Below are 14,262 nucleotides of genomic sequence, written 5' to 3'. Positions count from 1 at the left end.
AATGATCTGATGAACTAGTTCTAGATAATGTCTAAGTGTAATAAAAGTTGAATGCTCACCAAAAGTACTTCTCTTAAGTATTGAATTTAAATTTCACAAATTAATCAGAATGTGTTTAAATAAGGCCTAGGAATATCCAAGTCTTATTTTTAAAGTTCAGCTTTGAAAAGATTGAGCTGGTTTACATGTAATGAAACATCACTTTTAAATTTATGCTAGGCTTTATATCTCAATGATTCATGACTAATAACTTATTAAAATTGGGTTGTATTCAAAATAAGTTGGTGTTTGATCTTTTTGTTCTACCGAAATGAACTAATGCTGGCTAACGTGTAGGTAGGTCACGGGTGCTGGTGGTTTGTCAAGATCATCAATTGATGACAGAAAAACCAAACCAACTTCATTTCGGATAGTTTCAATTGAGATCATCGGGATAACTGACAGACAGGGTTAATTTAAACACATTGTCCCAGAGGAACTGGGGTGCCTCCTGAGATTTATTTAATATTAAAATTACATTACTGGCAGAAAATAAAAAATTTTATACATGGGCAGGTGTAATGGTGTAAATCACCAGTGAGTTCGAGCTAATCAAATGTATCACATCGCTGCCAAGTCTCCCGAATTTTATCTTCATCGCTCGACCTCCCGAAAAGTTCTTAAATCTCCTGAATTTTTATGAAAATCACAAATCCCTAATTGTCCCTAAACATTCCCTACTTCATTTAAAAAAATCCCTGCTTATGAAAACAATCTGAGGAATTTCTTGTGGGGCATGAAGCCTTTTTTTTCCCCTTTTGAAATGACTTCACACGTCGTAAAAGGGGAAATTCCCTTTTTAAGGATGTTTTACAAACCCTCTGATGGTAACGAGAAAGTTGTTTGTCTTATCCTGCAGGGAAATGGCTTAGCAGCCAATAGTCCTGGATAATAATTGAAGATTATAGTGACGCGTATATGGTCAAAATTTCTTTTGTTAAAGTTACTACTGCATACAAGCATGAATACTGATAAGCAAAAACATTTTAATCAATTTTAAAGATACTTATTCCGATGAATTTCCTTTCATCAAACGTTCCAGAAGAGGGTCGACTTTTCCTTTTTGTACAAGTTGTGTTACAGACATAAACATCGGTCATGGAAAGACTGCCATCATCACTCGTGAAATGGAAAAAAAACCATCAAGCAAGTGTCACAAAAAGTCAGTGTTCTTCAAAAATTGGCGGTGTTTTCCTTCATCTTCCGATGATTTTGTATGAAATCCCTATTGTATTTATTAGGGAGTGGTTTTAGCATAAAATAAAATCATAGGGTTTGCGCGAAAATCTTCCGAATTTTCATTTTCAAAAGTTGGCAGCTATGGTATCCGATTTTCCACCCCTGCATTTAACACAAGATGCTATAATTTTCAATGTCTTTTACATTGTTACAAAATTCTCAAATTCTGTGCCATCTTGTGCCAAAATCAATTTTCCCTTAAGAAAAGTTAAGTCACAATAGCTACCTTTTTGATAACATCATTTGTCCTCCCTATAATTTTCCACAAATGGAATTGGCTTGAGGCCCCCCCCCCCCCCCCCGATTCGACACCTGGGCTACCAACAACATATAAAATGGGGCCCAAACTCTGCGAATTTTCACTCATCCACAGAACAACGAAAAAACACCACCTTCAAAAACGTCTTCAGCTATTTTTTACAGAAAAAAAGTTTGACTCCTTTGATTTATACATTCCTTATGTTAACTTTTTAAAATTGCATCAGTTTTTCCTGATTGGCTGTACTGACAATACATTCGTGCATCCTTAACAAAAACGAAAAGTTCACAAAAAAAACATCTCATTGGGAAAACAGCAATGATGAATCCATCTTCACCGTCTGGAGTTGCGACGTAAAAGCCGTCGGTAAATTCAGGATATCTATGATCATGCAAAGGTGACGAAATTCGAGAAAAGTAATGAAATAAGAAAAGGGACGAAGTGAAAAATAGGGAGTGATAACAGATCAGATGTACCGATTCAATTTTTTGTGAAAATAGAATCATTCTATTAAATTTCTAATAGTCTAATCATTATCCTATAAAGAAAACCTGTATTAAAATGTAGAATTAAATTTAAGTATAGTTTTTAATCACTATTAAATTTCTTAGAATTTCTAAGTAAATATTCTAAGAATGACCCAGGAAAAGTGTCTCAAAGTATGTTGAATCAAACTGAGGTAATGTTCAAAAGTGAACTTGAAAAGAATCATTTTAAGTATGAAATGGTTAACTTTTCTAGTAAAAAGAAACAAGATCAAACATTCAAAAATGCTTGAAACTGCAGAGTACAAAAACACAACTTAGACTTGCACCAGTGGCGAAAACAAGAATTACTTTTTTCTGTAACTTATGATAAGTGGTTCTTCTCAGTGTCAGCACGACCTCATTCTTTCTACCACTGATCAAGCATTTTTTTAAAAGTGTGCTTTTGCTGTTGACGATGGCAATGCTACACTGGCATCACTTTCCTCATTTTATCAAGTTGGTCAGCCAATTCATTCCCCCTACTCACTCATGTGCCCTTATCCAGCGAACTTGGATGATTGGGTATTAGATAACTGAGCAATACCGATCTATAAAATATGGAAATGATTTTTCATATTAAATTTTCATAAATCAATGTTATTTTTAATTATCCAAAATTTCTTCATAGCATAACTAATAATTAATTACCTCCATTCCTTACAGATGTAAAAGTGTATACTTTTCAATGCCTTTTATTAGAGAGGTATTTTTCGCACGTCTTTCAAATTAAATGCATTGTTTCTTATGTTGCATACAGCAATCTGGTATTGCTATATTTTTTCCTATACAGTCGCCTTTATAATGTATTGGTGCAGCTCTTAACTGAGTTGAGTTCTGGCTGAACAAGTCCCACAGTTTGTCAGTGACTAAAAAATCTGTGGCGCCTAAAATTTTCTAAATATGGTTATAAAATTTTGATTTCATTACGCTACATCTTTTAATATGGGAAAAATTATTTAGGACTATTTTTCTTGAAAATATTATGCATGGTTCCTAAAAGATTGGGCTGGCATCTAAATATTTTTCGATTTGTCAAGTCCTGGTCTACGTATAAAATCATTCTAGTGCAGAGGTAGAACTAAAAATATAGGTTAATTTTTCTTGTGATGTGAAATTTTTCAAAATTCTGCATGAAAAGGTCAAACAGTCGAAATGATCAGCTTGGTTCTTTTAGTGTGGCCTTGATTGTGTTAAAAATCTTTATAATTTTGTATTGGTATTGTGTTTATCAAGTTTATCCTTCTATTACGTAAGGTTTAAATTTAATTTTAAATTATTAGTTTAGATGGAAAGGTTCTGTTGAAATACAGGAAACAAAGGTTGTGCAATATAAGTATTGCTGGGTATGTGGTATCTCGTATGCTATTGAATCTAGTGTATATTTCCTAACTCAAAAGTTTACTGTAAAGTGTGACATATCTGCTCACAATGAATGTGTGTGTGTCTTAAGACAAAAATTGTCTTTTGATTTCTATTGTAATTGATTGCATCCAAATATCTTGCCCGATTTTGGTTTTTTTAAACGTATGTTTCTGTGTGATAAATATGACTATCCATTCATGTTTAATTGATTTGTCAAGTTTCTATCTAAAACACAAAGAGGTGTCTTTTATTTTTCCAAAGAAAAAAAACTTAAACCATGTGACAAGAGTGTTGGAATTCCTGAAATAAGATTGAATATGATGGTAAAACTGTTTCTACCCCTTGCTTGAAAATTCAACCAAATAAATGCTTTTTTTTTACCCATGTTCAGCAAATAATTCTTTTAAATATACCACACAGGAGAAGTTATAAGTGCAGTTTGAAAAAGCTTAGTTATTAGTGGGGTGTTAACAATGTGCGTAGACAAATACTTGAATGCTTCAAAGTCAAGCTTCTTTTTTGGTGTGATCTCAAATGTACTGTGATCTTAACTTTTCCTTAAATTAAGTGATAATAGTACAAAGCCCTAGTACAAAGAGGTTATGTTTGTTTATAGCTGGACTATAATTGTGGTGTGAATACAATCTGTGGTTCTAATTTTGCATCACTAGTGCTTATTTAAAAAAAAAAAGAATCTCACTCGAACACGACATTTCTAAAGTCAAGAAAAAATTTTATCAGTTTATCTTGTAGAGAATTAGAACATTAGTTACGAACTGGTATGAATTTATTTCAATTTTAAAGGGTGAAAGTTATTTTGCGATGTGTACGTATGGAATTTTCCTGTGAAGCGTTCTTGATATTAGATATTGACTGATAAGCAAACAGAGGTTTTTCAGACTGGTTTTATACTCTGTTGATTTGCAGAAGAGGTTTTAAAATTTTATGGAGCTCATAATTGAATCATTCATGGTGTATTTGTGACCTTTGTCAAGACAGAGGTCAAATAGTCAAGAATGGGTATGAGAGAGGTTCTTTTGAAAGAGAAAATGTTTGTTCTATAATAGACTTTACTAGTTGGATGTGATCTGATGGTGAATTCTTTTCAAAGGTGGAAGAGGTGGAGGTCGCTTCAATGGGAACCCTCCTGCTGGAAATTACGGGGGTAAGCTGTACGATATGAAAAATCTTGGAGATCAGAAATGTGATGTGTAATTTCATCACTGACTTCCTTGCTTTAAGAAAAATTTCAAAATAAATTTTAGCCTTTTGAAGCAGTGTATTAGTGTATGAGCTTCAAACTTGTTGTTTAAATTTGTTTCAGTTTACCTTTTTTTCTATTTTTTAGGTGAGGAAATACAAGACACTGTTTTTGTATCTGGATTGCCTGAATGTGTGAATGAAGATGATCTCTCTAATCATTTTGGTGCCATTGGTGTCATCAAGGTAACCTTGTATTTTATTGTTCATATAGTATGGTAATTTTCATTGTTATTGTTAAATTTATTTTCTGGTAATTTGAATTTAAAGAATGCGTGCTTTTCCCCATAGATTGATAAGAAGACTGGAAAGCAAAAGATTTGGATTTATAAGGACAAGATCACTGGCAAGGGTAAAGGAGAAGCTACAATCACTTATGATGATCCTCCAACTGCCACATCAGCTATAAGCTGGTTTGGAGGTAAGCTTGACTTTTTGTAAATCGTTTAAAATATTCTAATAAGTTTTATAAAAATTTTGAAAGATCTGGCTTGTGTTTCTTTTTCTATAATTTTTGCATTTTATTTTAGGGAAAGATTTCCAGGGTAGAACTATCAATGTTCAGCTAGCACAAAGGAAAAGCAACTTTGGTGGTCCTGGTGGTGACGGAGGAATGCGTGGTCGGGGTGGGGGAGGAAGAGGCAGAGGAGGCCGTGGCGGTGAAGGTGGAGGCAGAGGAGGCATGGGTGAGCGTGGAAGTGGTGGCTCTGGTAGAGATGGTGACTGGAAATGTCCTAATTCGTAAGTTTTCCCCAAACTTAGATGTGTTGCATGTAATTCTATAATGCAGAAATCTTTATTCAATGAATAAAGTTGAAAACATTCCTTCGAGGAATTTTTCTAGGCAAATATTTTTATGTATTTTACATTTTTTAATATATGAATTATTATTAAATATTATATATTATTAAATTACAAAGAAAAAGATCATGAGGGATATTGCGAATTCTCAGGTAATTTTCTTGCTACTGAAGTTTTCATAGAGATAAAAACTGTTGCTTGTCTTCTGAATCTACTGTTTCATTAAAAAAAATTATTAGCCTATTGTACCAGACTTTTTAGGAAAGAAAACATCTGTACTCATTTAGAATTAATCGGAAGTAATAAAGACAAAAGTATGAAATTCATTCGTATATCTTAAATACACAAGATTAATTTGAAAGTTTGAATAATTCATTAAAATTTTATTTCCCTGCTGGAGTTTTTACCATTTTATTTTTTAAGAAAGCCAATCTCTCCCTATCTTACCCATGTTAAATTCGGCTGAATTTACACTATCATTTTGTGGAACTAATTAATTGCATGAAGCGAGGGAAGCTCATATTATCATAGCTGCCAAGTCTCCCGAATTTTAGCTTCATGTCTACCTCCCGAGAAGTTCTTCAATCTCCCAAATTCTTACAAAAATCACATCCCTAATTTCCCTAAACATTCCCTATTTCAGAATCCCCGCTTCTGAAAATCCCTAAGGAATTTCTTGGGCGAAAAGTCTTTTGCCTTTGTTTCCCCCCCCCCCCCCTTTGAAATGATGTCCCACGTAAATGGGGAAATTACTTTTTTAAGGAAGTTTTACAAAACCCTCTGATGTGGTAACAAGAAAAGTTTGCCTTATCGTGTCCTTTTGCCCAGTATGCAAGAGGATCTGGGGTTGTGTCCCGGCAGAGACAAGGTGACTTTTCTTTCTGAATTCACCTCAGTATAATATCCAGAAAATAAATGTTTTTTTAATCCCTATTTCATTTGGAAAAATCCCTTTCGTATTTACTAGGGAGTGGTTTTAGTATAAAATATGTGTCCGTGCGGAAATCTCCATAATTTCCGTTTTCAAAAGTTGGCAGCTATGTATTATGAAATTGGTTTCTCCTAAATAATATTCTTCACGGCATTACAGGGGTCTGCCCAGCCAGTTCTTTTTTAGCAGCTTTTCCTCTAAATAAAATATTCTTTGTTCCTAAAAAAAATGGCTGATGCTTGGCTTATTTTTACCTCTGGTTTTAATCATGGAAATAGTGATGTTTTGAAGTGTTAGTTTATATTCAGTGTCCTGGTAACTTTCTTGTCTTTTAAGTTTTTTTAATTATAGATTTTACTTTAAAAAGAACATTGTCCATCAATGTGTTTATTCAACTCCTCATTGAAAATTTTTTTTTTTCTTCCAGTGAATGTGGGAACAACAATTTCTCATGGCGTGTGGAATGTAATCGTTGTCATGCTCCAAGACCTGAAGGAATGGGTGGTGGAATGCCTCCAGATGGTGGTCCACCAAGAGGAGGACGTGGTGGTGGCGGCATGAGAGGAGGAGGAGGTCGTGGCGGTGGTGATAGAGGTGGCGGACGTGGACGTGGTGGTCCTCCAGGCATGGGCGGAGGTCGAGGAGGATTTGGACGTGGCGGCCCAGGTCGCGGTGGACCAATGCGAGGTGGACCCGGAGGGTAAGAACTATTCTACACAAGTTATAGCTGTAAGTGGCGTGTTAATATAAGGTATTTCGACCAGTACAGAGTTGCTAACTGCTACAGGAGACACTACAGAAATTGGTTTGAAAAAATCGCATCTGCGTTTCTTATGAATTACTTATTTTTTTATAATGCATCTATCTTCATAACGATGAATTCGTATACGCATGTTAGGGAGTTCAAAGACAAACTCTCTGGGCAGATCTGTTCTTTCTGCTCGCCTACGTTATATTCATTTTGCCGCCCTACGTTATATTCAAATGTGTTGAATATCTGTTTTCCATTAAGATTGATTTTTTTTTTTTTTTAATTGTACTATGATTATTGTGCTAGGGTGTACCCCCATAGCAAAGCTGCACATTCATCACTACTGACAAGCTTTAAGCCAATGTTGGTGTGTCTCAGTAGTTCCAACTTATGGCTTTGCTCTAGGAAAATAAAAATACAGTGGGAAGGTAACAGAGCACACACACAAAAGAAGAATAAAAATTAAATTTGAATATCCTTTTACACTACTCACGACAGTTCCTAGCAGGGTTGTTTGGTTTAAACCACGTTGGTTTAAACCATGGTTTAAACCTTGGTTTTAACCAAGTGGTTTTTTTAAAAAAACCAGTTTGGTTTTTTTCAAAAAATCAAATAAAAGTTGCCTAAATATCATTTTTTTTCCTTGAAAAATATCATATTGGTTCATTATTAGCCAAAATGTTTCATTTTTACCACATTTTATATCCTTGGGGTACATTCTGATGGTATATCTTTAAATGACAAGATTTTATAAGTGGTTTTTTTCAAAAAGTCTCATAAAAGTGGCCAGAATATATATATATATTTTTCATATGAAGTATCTTAGTTATTTAAAGTTATATACAAAAGCCAAAATTTCTCATTCTTACAACATTTTCTACCCTTTGGCTACATTCTGATGCTCTATCTTTAGCAAATTCATGAATAAGGATTGCATCACACATCTAAATGTAGAGATGTATTACATATCTCACAGGGTTTCTTTTTCCCTTCACAAAGAAGCAGCTACAGTAGTGACACCATCATGCTAGGGGCAGGCATTTTCTTTCCCATAAGAAGTAGTACTGTATATCTCCCAGTCTTAATATTCAATAATAGTTTTTTTTATACTTTCACACTGTTAAGCCCAGTTAAATCAGGGTTCTACTGAATAATAGTAACAGATTTATGAAAAATAATCAGCTATATACAGGGAGATTATAATTTGAATTTTGATTCTCCAAAACTATACAATAAGTACTGATCAGAATGACTTGAAAATTTGCATGGATACTCCTGAAGCAATGGAAGTTTCTTTTGCAAAAGAAAAACATGCAAAATGTGCAAGTAGATGATGCTGTACTTGGCCAGCAGTATAATCTATTTTGTGCAACCACATCATTTCGGCACTTCCACAGCATCAGTGTGTGGATAGAACTTCTATCAGGATGCACATTGCAATACCAGCAAAGCAGCTGCTGAAGACCCATTTTGACAGGATGCACCTTAACCCTTGCAACTTCTGGCTGTGGGTGTAATAAACAGTGGTCAGATTGCAAACTTTGAATTGCAATCTCCAGCACATTCCCTATATGTTAGAAGTTCCTCGGGAATATTAATGGGGGGGGGGGCACGTTTGGTTTAATAAAGCTGAATTGCAAGCACATCTACATCATGACCCTAACATACTCCGATTCTGTTGTTGAACAACAATTTTTGTGCTTTCAACCTCAGGTTGGACAACATATTTAACATTTCTTAAGTTGTAGTTATTTGTTCAATTACTTCGTTTTTTGTGATGTTTCCATGAATTATGAAATCATGCAATACTACACTGCTGGCCACTCAAATTGCAACACCAAGAAAGACAAGAGATATCGCAACAATATTTATTTTGTAGATAACATGTTGACCAAGCATCAAATGATTAAATTTATAGACTTCTGTGAAGTGTGTTTCCTGCCAAAATCAGTAGCCAGAGTAGCCGCCATTGTTGGAGATCACCGCTGCCACACGCCTCGGCATTGATTCAAAGAGACTTTGGATGTGTTCTTGGGGTACAGCAGACCAAGCATCTTCCACGCGTTGCCAAAGTTGACCTGGTGTGGCAGCTGGGGATGTAATCTGGGTCAATCGTTGAGCAACCATGGACCACATGTTTTCTATCGGCGAAAGATCCGGAGAGCGAGCTGGCCAGGGAAGCAATTCAATCTGGCGATTGACGAAGAACCTTTGGACAATGCGTGCCACGTGTGGTCGCGCATTATCCTGTTGAAATATGGCTGTGGGCAAGCCCTGAAGGTAAGGAAGGACAACTGGCTCCAACACCTCGGAGGTGTAGCGCTGGCTTTTTAAAGTACCGGCAATGCGTACTAGAGGAGTGCGAGAGTGATATCCAATACCACCCCATACCATAATACCCGGTGCAGGACCGGTGTGGCGGTGCATAACTTCAGCTGTTCAGCATCCTCTCTCCACGGTGTCTCCAGACTCGAATCCGACCATCGTGGTGTTGCAGACAGAAGCGTGACTCATCAGTAAAGACAATTTCATTCCATTGTGCCGTCCACATCCTTCTTTCATCGCACCATTGGCGGCGGAGACGTCTGTGGTTCTGCGTCAAGGGTAGACGAAGCAATGGACGTCTTGCGGACAGACCACTCTGCTGTAAACGGCGTCGAATGGTACGCGCAGACACTGGATGATGCGGTACAGACTGAATGTGCTGTGCTATGGTTCGTGATGTGGCTGAGCGATCCGTCACTGCCATACGCACAATACGCCTGTTATCACGTGAAGTGGTGCACTGAGGTGGATGCGATCGAACACGTCGGTCCGTCGTACCCTCCTGCATCCAACGATCACATATCCGCATTACAGTTGTTTGGTTTCGTCCAACACGACTACCGATTTCCCTGAAAGATAATCCACAATCTCGGTAGGCCACTATCCTTCCTCTGTCGAACTCGGATACTTGATCAAAAGATGATCGCTGTTTTCTACGAGGCATAATTGATCGTTTTTTTGAAAAAACCACAAATACAAATACAAGTACAACGCCACAACAGGCAAATTGCCCAACGAGGTGGTTGACTTAAGACATCATGGATCCCCGAGCCCCTACCTACTACTGCTACACCACACATGCACCCCCCCCCCCCCCCGCGGAACCCCCCAACGAATCGGTACATGCGGGAATGTGCGTGTACGTGTAGTGCAACCTGACGTAGAGTTTGTTTCTGTGTAATGCTTGTTATGTGTAGTGCTGTCATCTGCCCCCAGTTTTACTAACTATGAGTGAAGTGTTATGGTTGAATGATTTACCGTTGTAGGACTGTTGCTCTCTGTGGCGAGACTTTTTAACGGGGAGATCGGCTCGCATTTGCGCCTTGAAGTTGGGAACCACAGAAAACCAACTTCAGCCGACCACCACTGTGGGGTTCGAACCCGGATCCTCGCATCACGAGTCCGGCACTATAACCACTCGACCACCACAGCGGCGAAAGAAATAGAATAGAAAAACACAATTGCGTACTTCAAATCGTCGAAATCTCCAAGCCTTAAATAGCGCTTTGAAGTGGCGCCACAGGCGCGCGTGATGTGCGTCTGCGCTGAAAATCTAATCATTTGCATATCTCACCTCCGCTAATGCATGTTGTAAATTTCATATTATTTGCATGCTTCCTTCAGGGTGTTGCATTTACGGTGGCCAGCAGTGTATAATTAAGGTATCATTTTGCCATGACTGGCTATCGTTTCCATTCTGCGAGCAAATTTCCCACATGTTGGATGATGTCATTAATTTTACATTTTTAAGTATTTTTTCCCCTTTACCAAATAAAATTGAATTTTTTCAGGAACATTCATGTCAATTTTCAAGTCATTTTGACAATCGTTCTTTTTTTACAGTGTTTTGAAATCAGAACCTTAGTTATAATCATCCTGTATATCGTAAATCATTGCTAATTAATCTGCATTATTTATGCTTCATTAAATACATTATATTCACTTAATTTTTATTACTTTTTTCAAAATAGCTTCCTAATTAAGCATACTGAAAGTAACTAGAGAAAAACCTTTATATACTATATGATTAATAATAACATTGAAAGAATTTTCAAACACAAAGTAATCCATTGAGTTAAGCAAAAAATAATTAAATTGCAAAAGTTGGTTTTTGTTAAAATGTAATAAATATTTATTGATTAATTAGCATGGGAATAGTGTTAATTACATTAGTAACCATTTCATTTTAGTTAATTATTAGAAGTTTGAATGATTTTTCAGAAATTTCATTGTTTTTAATGTTAATACTATTTAAAACAAAAAACCGGTTTAAACCAAAAAAACCTGGTTTAAACCAAAAAAACCCGGTTTTTTTGGTTTTTTTCAAAAAAACCGGTTTTTTTACCAACCCTGGTTCCTAGCAACCTGGAAAATAAAATTAAGCCAATTTTGCCGAGAGCCTTGTATGAATACAATTTTGTGAAAAATGGCATATTTGATAGACATCAGGGTTGAGGGTTTTTTAGATTTTTTAAATATATATGGTTTTAAAATGTGTGTATTACTAACACTAGTCATTAATCTATATTTTCTTATATTATACAATTAAAAAAATTTTAATTTATACAAATAATTACTATTTAAAAAATATTTGCTACTAATCATATACAAGTGAGATGTCGAACATTTTATTAAGAAAAATAGAAGAAAAACTTGCATATTTCTCTTGAATAAATCTTTTGTATATCATATTTAATGATTTTACCCTTAATAATTGTTAATTTGCTTCATTAGAAACTAGTTTTGATGCTTTTGCGTACTTTAAATTAGTGAATTAGGTGCAAGAGCTAAAAATTAATTTTTTTCATTCTTTAAAAAATTCAGTATCTTCCATGTCGTAATTATAGTAGATAATTTTTTAAAAACCATAGCATCAATCTTTGTGCAGTTTATTTATGCTTTGTGTTAGCTATCTATGTAATTTTTATTTATATTTTTTACAGTCGTGACCGTGGAGAAGGAAGACCAAGGCCTTATTGAAGGCTCGTTTGACGATGGACTGCATTGGTGTAAAATTTTACATAGATGAGCGTGTATTTTTCTTAGTTTTGTGTCGTGTTCATTCCTTTTCCATTGTTTTAATTAAACCTATCTTTAAAGAACATTTATTCGTTTGTATGTGTTCATCTGAAAATGTAATCTTTGTGATCATTTGGGTCAATGCACGGTCTTGAAAATAAATTTGTTGTACAATATGTGGTGATTCAATCTTAGTGTTTTCCCCAATGATTCGAACAGGGTAAAGCTGCTATGTGGGCCACCTATATTAGTGTTCTTCAGTAACATTACAAAACTGCAACGACTAGGTGTTGCAGTAAATCTAATAAAAGCAAAGGGATCTAGTAAATGTAATTACTATAGTCCGTTTCAGGTTAACTTTGCAGTGCAGAGAAAGGTAGAGAGTGTATTCCTTCGCCGCAAAATATAGTTCCCATATATCGGAGGCTTACGATGATCATTTATGCAGAATATTTCAATTTTTTGAATGATTGAAAACGAATACTGAAAAAATAGTGTTCTGAATCGATCTTTATTCGTTTAAGAATTTTAAAATAGAAAAAAAAATGATCACCATTATGCGTAAAAAAAAGATTTTTCTCAGTGAGATTGGCGAGAATCAGCTATACCTTACCGCGACTGCGCATCGATACATTGGTTGAAAGGCTTTCGTTGTCATAGCAACGTGTGATGCGGTTCCCTCGTAGCTTCCCTTTCACTGCAAAGTTAACCTGAAACGAACTATAGCTCCATACTTACGTCAAGGAAGCTGTGTAGAAGCCAGCTATAAGTCAAGTGGGCTTATAAGTTGCAGTTATCTTCATCTATGAGTTTAGTCGAGATTATGAATTATAGTGAGCCCCGTTGACATAACTGGACGGCCAGAAATTATATAGTATTGCCTACATTTCGTTAGCATCGAGTCCGCCACGTTTGAAGCGCAACAGCAGAACATCTGGAAGAAAACAGTACGGTAATTTTTTTCAAACTCAAAAATTTCCAGTGAGTGGGCTCGTTGTGGAACAACGCAAAACTCTGCTTTGGGGCCAAGTAAACTCACCGTCCATCTAATTTTCCGTTGATATTCAAGCGATATCTAATCGTTTAAAACAAGTGGCATAGAGCACGGCTATTGGCTGTAGCTAATACCTCAGAAATAAGGCGAATGAGCGGCCTGGCGTTGACTGAGCTTCCATTCTTATTTGCCGTAAGCGAACTCCCCCCCCCACTGGTGGCTTGAGTAAAAACCTCATGCTGGATCTATTTCCGGCACTCTCCCATTCCACATTTTTTTGGTAGACAAAGCTTACGATTTGAAAACATTGCTGTGGGTGAATACCCAGTTTATATCTTGCTCAAGTAACCCCAGATTTAATTCAGTTATCAATTACACAGGGCAAGTTGGCAGGTGCTGGACCAGAAGTGGCGCCGAATGCACTCTTTAGCTGCTTCTACATGACGAGGGTGACAGTGTCAAGTTGTGGCCCTGCGCCTACAAAAAACTAGACAAGCACCCATAGTTCTGACCATTGGCGTACACGGGGGGGGGGGGGGGGCTGTGGTTCTAACCCCTCAAGCCGAGATTAGTGTTATTTTACAAGGAAAAACGTAACCCCCTTGAGAAAATTCTGCATACGCCTATGCTTCTGACCATGGCGTAAAATCTTATCTGGCTCGAGCCACCATCTCTATGGAAATATTAAGTTTGAGACACCCCTCCCTGTCCAATAACTATGCCTATGCTTCCGATACCCCTAATAGTGATGATAGCCGTCTATGCTTTAGGAAAGGCAAAATGATTATACACATGTATTAGGTCTATACGTGAATATCGTGGCGTAAAAGTTGAATTTGGCACCTCTCTGCTCCACACTGATTATTTTTTTATTTCTCATGCTAATTATGACTAATATGAATAGCTCTCGTGATTGGCTTTTTTCCCCTCGCAAAATTGATCCATTGCAATATGCAGTAGCGCTTCATCTTCCACCCTTAAGGTTTTTTTTATTTTTTTATTTTAGCAATTATTGGCAGCAGCAATTTCCGTATT

At 36.3% G+C, this 14,262-nt stretch overlaps 1 protein-coding gene across 6 annotated transcripts in view; it reads left to right on the top strand.

The window, feature by feature from the left end:
- Positions 1–12,409, top strand: part of LOC149069282 (uncharacterized) — a 30,742-nt gene extending 18,333 nt beyond the window's left edge. For 3 of the 6 annotated variants that reach the window (XM_089249897.1, XM_089249901.1, XM_089249896.1), the window contains 6 exons: positions 4,538–4,591; positions 4,775–4,872; positions 4,978–5,107; positions 5,217–5,427; positions 6,846–7,118; positions 12,158–12,409. In XM_089249897.1, the coding sequence (XP_089106023.1) occupies positions 4,538–4,591; positions 4,775–4,872; positions 4,978–5,107; positions 5,217–5,427; positions 6,846–7,118; positions 12,158–12,194 (803 nt within the window). In that variant the 3' untranslated portion in view covers positions 12,195–12,409. The remainder of the gene's footprint in view (positions 1–4,537; positions 4,592–4,774; positions 4,873–4,977; positions 5,108–5,216; positions 5,428–6,845; positions 7,119–12,157) is intronic. The other 3 variants (XM_089249898.1, XM_089249899.1, XM_089249900.1) reach the window with 1 other exon arrangement.
- The last annotated feature ends 1,853 nt before the right edge of the window (positions 12,410–14,262 follow it).

This window comes from Pholcus phalangioides, unplaced genomic scaffold (assembly GCF_987345545.1).
Source record: "Pholcus phalangioides strain wild (caught in Gottingen) unplaced genomic scaffold, Ppha-v1.0 ptg000022l_1, whole genome shotgun sequence".
Taxonomy (NCBI): domain Eukaryota; kingdom Metazoa; phylum Arthropoda; class Arachnida; order Araneae; family Pholcidae; genus Pholcus; species Pholcus phalangioides.
The sequence above is the reverse complement of the archived record's forward strand: the minus strand, read 5'-3'. Positions and strand labels throughout refer to the sequence as shown.